The following is a 12,807-nucleotide window of genomic DNA, read 5'->3' on the forward strand; positions in this document are numbered from 1 at the left end:
CGTTAGAAAGATGATATTTTCTACTTTTATTGTCGAGTTTTGCGTTTGGTATACCCCTTATAGAAGCTGAGATATTCACTTTGGAAAAAAACGTTGACTTTTTTCTCCAAATAAGTTTTTTGGCCTACAGACCCCTAAATATATTTCGACCATCACCAACATCAATAGGATTCTTCCCCTCCGGCACCCCCATCGACAAAATTTGGTGACGATCTGATCAAAATTGCGACCTGTAGCATGATTACAAGGTTTAGAAGGACAGACGGAGGGACGGACACACATAGCCAGACCGACTTAGCCCGTCAAGACAAATTATGGGTGTGTTTTGGGGATGATCGGATAATATTTAAGGGTGAGAATGGAAAAAAACTAGTTTAACGTTTTTTACTTAATGGGGGTCTCAGAGAGGAAGAAGCATATTGAGTTTGATGATGGTCGGATAATATTCAAGAGTCGGAAAGGGCAAACAACTTATGTGGAAAAAAATTCAAAATGTTATTCTTATGCGAATATCACCGCTTTTAGTAGGTGTATCACATAGTCGGCCCCGTCCCGACTATAGACTTTTCTCACTTGTTTTATAATAAAATTTAATGAATGTTATTTTAGGAATTAATAGGCAAAAGTTCATTCATTCATACTACAGTAAATCATTTTTGCATTCCTCCAATTTTTGCACCATTTAGATCGTTAAATATGAAATATTATATTCAGAACAAATTTGGATGGTATAGATTTTATTAAAAAATATGTTTGTTTGAACATCCTAACGTACATCTTTCAATAGATTAGTGGTTGCTTTGTAATGTAATCTATCACAAAAGACTGTTGAAAAACATTGTAAATATCACACAACAAGTAAACAAAGGCAGTAATGTATGCGGTGAAAACCATGATACACGATTTAAACCTGATTAAAAACTGGTAAGAAAATACTATATTCAGATACACGTGATACCCCACACCTTTACTTCTCGACTTTAACTTTCGGCGGATAAAATTTATTTTGTAAACAAAACATAAATCGTTTCTTCAAATGACGCGGATGTACATTTTAAAAACGATTAAATGCTACTACATCAGTCATCTACTAAAAAATTTAGTATTTTAAATAAAGGTCATGCGACATTCTGTAACAATCATGTTAATCAGTTGCCGCAAACAAGATTTTTTCCCGACGGAAGCCGCGAAGCTTGCCGACCTCAGAGATTCCATCAAAAAGGCAAATCCATCTGACACCAGAATACCGACCATCAATAATCAAATAAATAAATAAAATGGTATATAACCATAAAAAAGAAATATGGCGTAAACACCTTGAGGAGACGATACGTAATCTGTCCAACCCAAGACGTACCGACAGTATCAAAATAACATTCGGGGAAAACACACCAAAAACCCCAGGCAAGACTGCGGCGGCCTTCCGCAGACAATTCGTCAAGCAAACGGCGACGCCAAACCGCGACAGCAGAATAATACGCCGAGCTTCCCGTGCCCTTAGATCAAATACGGATAATGTGCTTAGAAGCATTAAAACCGCCAAGAGCTCCACAGCAATTGGACCGGATGGTCTGGCTAAGAAGATGCTGAAACACATAGGACAACATGGTGCTAACTACCTCGCCTCCACCTTTAACATATGTCTCAGCACCTTCGAGGTCCCAGACATGTGTAAACTTGGAAAAATAGTCATTGTCCTTAAACCAGGCAAACCAGCCCACATGGGAAACTCTTACCGTCACATCACACTTCTGTCACCTGTGGTGAAGACACTTGAGTCCATTATCTTATCGTGCTTCACTGAACACTTCCACCTTGCTGATCACCAGCACGGTTTCAGATCTGGAAGAAGTTTTACAACAGCTCTCAGTAAAGTCATGGCAGGATGACTGAAGGACTGAACAGCAAGAGACCACATAAAAGAACAATATTAGCGGCTCAGGATGGAAAAATCACTCTCAAACTACCTCAAGAGATGGCTGGTTAACTATATGGCTGGCAGGCAGTCCTACGTGCAATTTCCCACCAAGGAAGAATAAGAAAGGAGTACCCCCTGCAGCTATATGTCCCCAATTCCTCAGCCACCATCTTGACATCGTGGACAAAAGAGGTCAACACAAAACTTGATATTCACATCCGCGGACAAGTCATCCCAACAGTAAAGAACCCCAACATACTGGGCGTAACCTTTGATAATATGTACCTCTTTTGTAAACATGCTGAGATCGTGGATGCGAACGTGGGGAAAAGGAATAAAATCCTTAAATCCTTATCACTTATAAATCCATAGATCGTCCCCTTCTAGACTATGCAGCTCCTATATGGACACCAGGTTTCAGTGATACGCTGTAGAAGAACCTCCAAACGGTCCAAAACACGACCCTGCGCATTTGCAACAGGATGCCACTCCAAGGTACCCGAAGACCACCTGCACCATGAAGCCAATCTTCTCCCGGTGAAACCACACTGTTCCCTCTTAACAAGACAACACACAATTAAATGCCAAAAACTTGGCCAACCTAACCATGTGAGCTGCAACAGAATCGCCTTTCGAAAGTCGCGAGCCTATCAGACACGACTTTCGCAAGGAACTTTCTAACATTCCCCCAATCCCCCATAATCCATCAAATTATGATATTCAAAGCGCCCTCAAACCAGTTCACACAATGACTGTGGAGAATCATATCTCCTCATACACAAGCAGTGTTGTGCTCGCTGGAAGACCACCTCCCATAAGCGAGGATGAGAGGGTACTACCTAGAGAGACCAGATCAATACTATCACAACTTCGGTCTGGCATCTCTAGGTACCTAAACAGTTACCTCTCCCTCCTGAATCCTGAGATAGTAGACTCATGCCCAAAATGTGTCCAATCTCCACACATCAAGCGACACCTCTTCGCGTGTCCTGCACATCCGACTGACCAGAAGCCGGAATCACTTTGGACACATCCAGTTGAAGCAGCACTTTTCCTGGGACTGGATGTGAATGCATAGATGTCCACCTATTAATTTCAAATGTTCTTCTCTTTCTTTTCTTCCGATACAATATCTACCTGTAGGGGTTACAACAACAACAAAATTTTAGATTTTTAGTCATTTTGGTTTTAAGTTAGCCGATTATCTCAAAAAAATATTTTTTTTAGCTTGATATCTTAGAAAAAAAGTGAATTTTGATTTTAACTCAATGACATGGTATGATCGACTGGGGGAAGTTTGTGACCACTGGGAACCTCAAATGTCAAATTCCAGATAGTTCTGTCAAAAATACAGCTAAAATCCTCAAAATACCAAAAACCGGGAGGTGACATTATATTGACAATTCTTCTCGAACACTGTTAAGCTTTTGTAAACACTGGGGAACTCAAACGTCAAATTACAAACAGTTCGGCAAAAAAATTCCCTAAAAACCTCAAAATACCGAAAATTGGGGTGTACCAAACATGGGGGCTATACGAAACAATTGACAAACTACCTATGGGAATGTTTGTGAACGGTGGAGTGATTACAACAGACGGACATGGACAGATGGCTCAGACTTTTATCCCGATCAATAATATTTATATATACTGTATAGGGTCGCTAATGATTATTTCAGTGGGTTACAAACGGAAAACAAATGTAATATACTCTCCATATTATGGTAGAGGACACCAGCGAAGTTTTTTGTGAGAGGTATGGCTGGAAGAAACATTGCTACGTGCAAAGTATGGCGCAAATCGGTTACAACTATTTTAGGGAAAAGTTTTGAAATTTTGTGGGGGAGGTATCTGAAGGTGTGGACCGAAATGGCCCAACTTCGAACTTAAACTAAGTTTGTACAAAACATTACGAAGGTCAAACATTGGACTAATTCGGTTGATCCATTCGATAGTTATCATGCGATCCAGAAAGAAGAAAGATAAGCAAAACTCAACAAACATTGCATACGCCTTGTTATGAGCTCAAAGCTGTATAAATGATGTGTGCCACCAGCTTTCCGCCGCACGGTGGTCGAAAGCACTGATCTAGCGGCGCGAAATTAATAACTTGCAAACGAATTGAGATACGTTACTGAAATTTTGCACAAACTCAGCTTGTAACTGTGGGTAATAATGGGCCAAATATAAACAATATCGGCTAATATTTTGCTATAGCTCCCATACCTTCCGATTTTCGGTATTTTGAGGATTTAAGCCACAATTTCGTAGCAAATTAGCTGTAGTTTAAGTTCCTAGTGGTCACAAAATATTTCCACCAAAAATTCTGGACATAGGTGCACGTTTTGATATAGCCCCCATGTAACCGTACCTCCCAATTTAAGGTGTTTTGACTATCATGACCACATTTTTAAACCAACTTGGCTGTAATTTCGCATTCCGTGTTCTCACTGCGTATAAAATTTTCTTACAAAACATTTTCAATACGGATTTATGTTTCGATGTAGGCCCTTTTATGGTAGCCCCGATTCGTTGAATTTTTACTTGTTATCCCATATTTAATAACAGATTTAGCTATAATATGGTATTATAGTGCCTCCGGGGGTAGAACTCCTCCTTGCAAACATTTCTCCATATTTTGATTTAGCTCTCATACAAATGCACAGCTAAATTTGTATAAATTTCATGCAAAATCCCTTATTTTAAAAGTGCAGTCATCAAAAGATTTGCAAATATTTGCAGCCCTAATGTGCTTATTCCGTATCCAGAGAGTCCAATTTCATTTCCCAAAAAAGAATCGAACCCAAGTTCGGCCAAGTTTACAAGATGCACACTATAGAACCAGAGCGTAAAACCCATAAAAACACTAAAAAATTGAATTTTTTGAAAATTTATTGCTATATAACTAAGTATCTCCAGACCCCAAACTAATTTTTATCATTTAAATCACACCCTCTGCTATTAATTAAAAATAAATCTTGCCAGTTTTATTACGAATTTATTTAACATTCAAACAAATATTTAGCTAATTTTTTTGCTACAATTTTTTAAATTCTAATGCAACCAAAACTCTTGTATTTGATAGTGTATAACTGAGTGAATATTTACAACAACAAAAATGAAAAAAACAAAATCTTTGTCTGCAAAGTGTTTGTAATCGATACAATGGAAAATATTTCGCAATTTTATAGTTCGATTTTTTGACTTTCGCGCCGCTTGATCAGTGGTTTTGAGCAGTGTGCGCCGGGGGCATTGAATGCATAAGGCTACAAAGAATCTGCTCGTGGTATACACACTTTTTCTGGAGAGAGCTTAGAATATCAGACCGTAATCCTCAAGGATAAATTTAGAGAATAGAAGAAGGCTTCGCTCAAATTGAATGATGGAAAGATGTCCTTTAACGATGCTAAAAGTCATGAAGGAAGCATGTAGCTGCAGAAACGTCATGAATGAATTCTGTCACTTTTATTCAGTTCTTACTCATTGCCCGATCATTGTTTCAGTAGTCAATAATTCCGCCTGCCCCACTGTAGATATCACTCCAGCGTCCGTACGGATTACGTACGTGGACAAAATTGTGTTCAAGTGTATTGTAGTTCCGGAGAATTGTTGGCATACAAAATGTGTACATCGACTCATTTTTTTTTTGGAAAGATTGACAATTTTTGACCCAAACGTACTTAGGACATTTTGTCATACGACCACGTGTTGTGTTGTTCACAGGGACTTGAAAAAATCACATGGCAAACAAATTTACTTGCGAACATTTTCGACGTGAATATTCACGTGAAGAGTGAGTGCATCGATCAAATTAAATCTTTGTATTTCGATAAAGGGCAATGCTATAGCGCTATGAAAAACTGGTTTAAAGAATTCAATCGTGGCCGACACTTGCCTAAAAGTGAAGGTCGTCACAAAAAGTGAAGGTCGATTCAAACCAGCGCACAGTGGTCGAAATCACTAATCTAGCGGCTGAGGATTTAAGCCACACTTTCCTTCCAAATTAGTTGTAAATTGGTACTTAGGGTTTCTAGTGATCACTAAAACTTTCCAAAAATTGTGGACATAGGTCCACGTTTGGACATAGGCCCCTTTTAAGGTACCTCCCGATTTTCAGTATTTTTGGGATTTAAAGCTTCATTTTCCGGCTAAATTAGGTGTAATTTGGTATTTGGGGTTCCCAGTGGACACAACAATTCTCCACCAAAAATTGTGGACATAGGTCTAAGTTTTGATATTGTCCCCATATAAGGGTACCTCCCAATATTCGGTATTGTTAGGATTTTGTCTACAATTTCAGACCAAATAAGCTGAATTTTGGCATAGGAGGAGGTTATACATTTTCTCCACCAAAAATTGCGAACATATGTCTACATTTTGATATAGCTGTTTTGATATAACTGTTACTTGGAATCTAGGAAGTCCAAGTTAATTACTAAAAAAAAATTAGACTGGACCTTAGAGAACCTTTGTAGTTACGCTCCATTCAACAAAAGTATATTGCACTAAGAATTTAATTTATGAAAACTTATGACTGTATAACTATGCAACTTCAGGCCCCAAACATTTTTTAAATTTAACTTACACCCTCCCCTATCAATTAAAAATAAACTTTGTTTAGTTTTATTACGAATTTATTTAACAAAAAACAAATATGAAACAGGTTTTTAGCAACAATTTTGTTAAAATCGGATGCATCAAAATTTCTTGCACTTGACAGGGAATAACTGATTGAATATTTAAAACAACAAAAAAGTAAAAACAAAATTGTAGTCAGCAGTGAGTCTGTAATCGATACAAAGGAAAATATTTCACAATTTTATACTTTGATTTTTTGACTTTCGCGCGCGCCGCTAGGTTAATTTTCGTCGCCAGAAGATGCTGTTGAAGCGTTCAGAATCCATGTCTGAAGGTGTCTCAATCGGAATGGAAAATGTGCTTGAACAATTGCATTGAAAGCATCATGAGAAAGCAATAAAACTATTTTTGATAGTAAATATTTGCGTTTTCATAGTTAGGCCAGATAGTTGTCGTCCAGCCCTCGTATAACGTCCATATATACAATCCTATTTCAGGTATTTTCGAGTTTGTGTCTACATTGGCGGCTAAATTGGCTGTAATTTTGTTTTTATGGTTTTCAGTGGTTAATAAAAAATAATAAAAAAATTATGTTGCAGTGTTTTATTTATAAAATGTTTTTCTAACTTCGACTTCAAGTCAACTCCGGGGGCAAATTCCTATCCCACTAAAAATGAATAAAATGTGGACAAATGTTTAACTTTCTCCTATATTTGGGCCCATATAGGCTAATCTGTTTGTTTTTCCAAACATATTCTTTAGAATGTTTTTTAATACTCAACTACAAGACATAAATATGAAGTAACATCATAGACAAATTATCGTATAGACAAAGAAATACTCATGTTATGTGCTGTCAACCGACTCAAACAGATAAACTCAAAATTGTTCTAAGGCGATTTTTGGGGAAAATTGTAGGTCTTTCTTAAATATTTTTATCTGAGGATGTAGATTCCGTCAAAAACTAACCCCATACAGTTTTTATTAGAACAAAATGTTTATAAAATCGCATTTATTGGCATTTTTAATTGCGTTGTTCTGTCAACTAACTCAATGTTAGCAACATTGGTGAGAGCATTTCTTTGTCTATACAATTTATTTGTCTATGTTAACATTCATATTTATATTAGTATTTCTACTGAATCTTATATTGAAAAATACAACTTAGAAAGTTTGTGTCATTTTTACCTTTTTCACGAGTATATTCTCAAAGGAATTTTTCCCCTTGCGGAAATCTTTACGACTACAAAATATGTGAAAATGAAGGGCAATACAAATCGAAAAACTGCATGCCGTTTTTAAAATGGATGTAAGCCAAAATTGTACAGTGCTTCTACAGCCTTAATTATGACCTACCGTTTATACAGTTGTACACTAAGCCCACCTGATTGGTTTCATATTCATGTGGGTGGTGCCACTATATCAGGACTATAAGAAAAATGAACCCATATTGGGTTTTTGGTTTCATATTCATACATTGTCATCCAAATCTGAAAAGTGTGCAAAGTTTCAGTTCGATTGGTCAAATTTGAACTAAACGGACACCAATACAAGTTAATTAAAAAACACTGTAAAAACATTTCCACAACAAATTGTCGACACCAAACAATTCTCCACAAAACATTGTCCAAGTTTTGATGACCAACCAAAATAGCTAACATTTGGTATTAGGTTTTCGTTGGGGGGATTTAACATTCCCGCATAGAATGGTCCGTACAGGTTCACGTTTTAAAATACCCCCATAGAACGGTGCCTCGCGATTTTCGGTATTTTAAATGTAACATTGTCATCTAGTCTTCCTTGGAGCTTAACATATTTCTGCACAAAATTGGGTAAGGGACTATGTTTTAGTGCAACCTCTGTAAAAGGGTACCGCCCGATTTTTCGATATTTTTAAATTTTGGGCCACCGAAATGGCTAAAATGTGATTCCAATATACGTAAGTTATGGTTGTGGTTTGGCACCGCCAAACTTAACGCCTTTTTCAGTTGTTATTTCCAATTAAGTTAGTTATTTTCAATTAAATTCCCATACCTTCAAAAACATGTTGATTTCAATCAATTCTAAATGATGATTTTAGATAAAATTATGCAAAATGTAAAAACAAAATAAGTTCACATAAAAATTTGCTCATAAAAATACTACCCTAAAAAAGGACTACTAGAAAAACCACAAATCTGTTGATGATAATGACGACGACGTTGGTGATGGCATAGCAATAGGTCAGACATAAAATTTTTTGTATAAATAAATAAATTTGTGCATATAAAATAAATTACCTCTTCGTGATGATACCAAAATACGTAGGCAGGTGGCTCAAGGCAAAACTTGACTGTGCATGTTAGATTTATGGTGCTACCTTTGTCGACATAAAGGTCAGGTCCGCCATAGATGCTGGCCGTTGGCACTGTTAACACATTTTGTATAAAATGTTGATGATGATGAGGTTGGTTTGTTGATTTTTATGTTTGCGTGTGTGTGGTTGGGGGATGGGGTGTTACGTTTAACAATCCATTACACATGCCAATATTTGCATAGAAAAATACATGAAAAGAAAAAAATAAATTTTAATGATCATTATTATTATGTTTTTTTTTTACTGTATAGAGACGAATATATAAAATTTTGCTACGTTTTTTGGTAGCTTGTCTGCTTTGCTAAATAAATTTCGTAAAGTTTTAATAAATGTGTTTCGGATATTTTTAGATAATTTGAAAATGTATTTTTCAGCTAAACTGTATTCGAAGTTAATATTGAAGGTTAGTGGCAGAAATACATTGAAATTATTTACCTCGAACTAGACATGGCAATTATACAGATCGACTATTTGGGTGACGTAGGGGTTAAAATATATCAAGCGACAGCCCTGAGCGGCTTTAACAAGGCTAAGTTCAGGATTTATGTTGGTCCTTTCTATATAGACGCAGACCCCCATAGTGACACCGGGGGAGGTGCCTTTAACACCCTTTAAAGGTAGGGAGGTAACATGTGCCGCGCATTCGCCCATAAGAACGTTAAAAAGTTGGGTTAGACTTTGGGCTAGTAACCCACCCATGTAAAAACAAGTAAGAGAGGTCTATAGTCGGACGGGGCCGACCATGTGATACCCTATACCACATCGTCTCGGTATTATTTCCCAGGGAATTTATTTTATATGATTGCGAAACTTTATTTTATTATACCCTCAGCCTTTAGGCTAAAGAGGGTATATACACTTGATACGACCAAAAATGTGTTTCATCGAAATAATGGTTTTAGACCCCAAATATGTTTGGACGAAATGTGTTTTAGACAATTTGGAGTCGATTGAGCAATGGATCAATCGATTCGGTTCAAATTTTGGGTATCGAAATATTTTGTCCAGATTTTATTTAAGTTCGGGCCATATAGGTGCACTCCTTTAGGTACCTCCCTCACAAATGTTCAAAAATTGTCGCAAAACTTGTGCGCACGATAACTCTCGAAGGGAGTAACCGAATTGAACCAAACTTTGCATATGGTAATACTACCTCTAGACATACACCAGGATCGAATATGGATTATATCGATCCACTCCTTCAGGTAACTCCCACACAAAATTTGAAATAAGTGCAGTTTAGTGACACATCACGAATCGTTATGAAATTGTTTGTAACAGGATGTTCGTGCGGCCCCCGTTACGTCATTGTAATTTTTTTCGAGTTCAAGTCGATAGTTCCCGAGATAATGGCGCATAACCTCAACAAAAAAACGCTGCACTATGTCGCGATTGGCGTTGGCAGATGAATTTTGGTATAAATACTTATAGTTCACTCACAATGTCGAGTGCAAAAAATTGGGAAGGTCGGTCCATGTTTTGAGATAGTCCCCATGCAACGGTACTTCTTAATGTTTCGATATTTTTAATATTTTAGCGAAACTTATCAACCAAATTGGTTGAATTTTGAGATGCGGGGTTTTCCCTTTATAAAAAAAAACTTTTCCGATAAAAATTATGGGTACAGTTCCACGTTTATATATAGACCCCATATAACGGTACCTCCCGATTTTCGGAATTTTGAAGATTTTACATATGTTTCACGCCCAAATACGCCGAAATTTTGCAATGAGGGTTCCCAATGGACCAACAAACTTCTCTGATAAAAAATTTGTACATAGGTTCACGTTTTGATAAAGCTCCAATAGAACGGTATCGCCCGATTTTCGGTATTTTAAAGGTTTAGCCAGCTTAAACAACCAATGTAGCTGATATTTGGTATTTAGTCTTCGACAGGTCTTGCGAAATATTTTTACAGAGAATTGTTGGTATTGGTTCACGTTTTGAAATAACCACCGTGGAACGGTACCGCCCAATTTTCGGGGTTTTAAGGATTTAGCCACATTACTCACCCAAAACTACAGAAATTTGGTGTTCAGTCTTCATATATTTTTGTGAGTTTTTTGAATACATCAAAATTTTGTCTTCAAATAAGAGAATTTTCTTTAAAATTTTTTGACAGATTAATGGTCAATAAACGGCACATTTTTTGTTAAAAATCGAAATTTTGACTTTGTATTCTTTTCCTTGACGATGTATTCTTTTTGGGGGACAAGTCCATACTTTTTGAGATAATGACCCAGAAGCTCCAAAAAATTTGCCGGCACTAACAAACTTGGTTGTGCCTAACATAACACTCGCGTACACACTTGGATTAAGTCCAAATATGGAACGTACATCGTACCACTCCTTAGGGTATCTCCCACACAAAATTTGGAACATGTAAAGTTTAAGGTTTTTTATACCCTCAGCATTTATGCTAACGAAGGTATATACACTTTCATACGGACGAAATGTGCCTCATCGAAATAATGGTTTTAGACCCCAAGTATGTTTGCACGATATCCGTTTCAGACAATTTTGAATAGATCAAGCAATGTCCGTCCGTCCGTCTGTCTGGCTGGTCCGCACGATAACTCTCTAACGGATCAATCGATTGGGTTCTAATTTTGGGTATCGAAATAGTTTGTCTAGATTTGATTTAAGTTCGGAGATGGGCCATATAGGTCCACTCCTTCAGGTACCTCACACACAAAATTTGAAATAAGTGCACTTTAGTGACACCTCACGAAACGTTATGAAACAGGATGTTCGTGCGGCTCTCGTTACGTCATTGTAATTTTTTTCGAGGGCAAGTTAATAGTTCCCGAGATAATGGCGCATAATAAAAGGAGTTGGCGTTGGCAGATGAATTTCGCTATAAATACTAATAGTTCACTGACAATGTCGAGAGAAAAAAATTGGGAAGGTCGGTCCACGTTTTGGGATATTCCCCATGCAACGGCACTTCTTAATGTTTCGATATTTTGAATATTTTAGCTAAACTTATCAACCAAATTGGTTGAATTTTGAGATGCGGGGTTTTCACTTTACAAAAAAACTTTTCCGATAAATATATATTTTTGTGAGTTTATTGAATACATCAACAATTTGTCTTCAAATAGATAATTTTCTTTAAATTTTTTTGACCGATTAAACGGCACATTTTTTGTTAAAAATCGAAATTTTGACCTTGTATTCTTTTCCTTGACGGTGTATTCTTTTTTGGGGACAGGTCCATACTTTTTGAGATAATGGTCGTGGAGCTCCAAAAATCTGCCGGCACTAACTAAACTTGGGTGTGCCTAACATAACACTGTACGAATACTTGGATTACGTCCAAACGTACATCGTACCACTCCTTAGGGTATCTCCCACACAAAATTTGGAACATGTAAAGTTTAAGGTTTTTTATACCCTCAGCATTTATGCTAACGAGGGTATATACACTTTCATACAGCAAAATGTGCCTCATCAAAATAATGGTCTTAGACCCCAAGTATGTTTGGACGAAATCCGTTTCAGACAATTTGGAGTTGATTTAGCAATGTCCGTCTGTCTGTCTGGCTGGCTGGTGCGCACGATAACTCTCGAATGGGTCAACCGATTCGGTCCAAAAATTGGCTTTCGTAACATTTTGCCCAAACTTAATTTAAGTTCGAAGATAGGTTATATCGGTCCATTCCTTCCGGTAACTCCCCCCACAAAAGTTCGGAAATGTTCGGAAAATTTGTACGTACTATAAACCTTGAAGGGAGCAATCGAATTGGTCCATACTTTGCAGATCGTAAAATGTCTACCAAACTTAGATGAATATCCAATATGGACTCAATTGGTCCACTCCTTCGGGTACCTCCCACACAAAATTTGAGATAAGTTCAGTTAAGGACCTGCTCTCGAATCGCTTTGATTTTTGTTTTAGCAACCTGTATTCACTGCCCCCCATACGACGGTACAAGCTTCATCAGGGGCAAGT

General features: G+C 37.2%; 1 protein-coding gene across 1 annotated transcript in view; it reads right to left on the reverse strand.

Annotated features, from left to right (window-relative positions):
• The window catches only part of LOC141404210 (neurotrimin-like), a 416,440-nt gene that overhangs the window by 44,064 nt on the left and 359,569 nt on the right, over positions 1 to 12,807 (reverse strand). The window contains exon 6 of the mRNA XM_073987581.1: positions 8,776 to 8,903. Coding sequence (XP_073843682.1) covers positions 8,776 to 8,903 — 128 coding nt within the window. The remainder of the gene's footprint in view (positions 1 to 8,775; positions 8,904 to 12,807) is intronic.

The sequence above is a fragment of the Musca autumnalis genome, unplaced genomic scaffold (genome assembly GCF_047663935.1).
Source record: "Musca autumnalis isolate F117 unplaced genomic scaffold, ASM4766393v1 scaffold_4, whole genome shotgun sequence".
In the NCBI taxonomy this organism is placed as follows: domain Eukaryota; kingdom Metazoa; phylum Arthropoda; class Insecta; order Diptera; family Muscidae; genus Musca; species Musca autumnalis.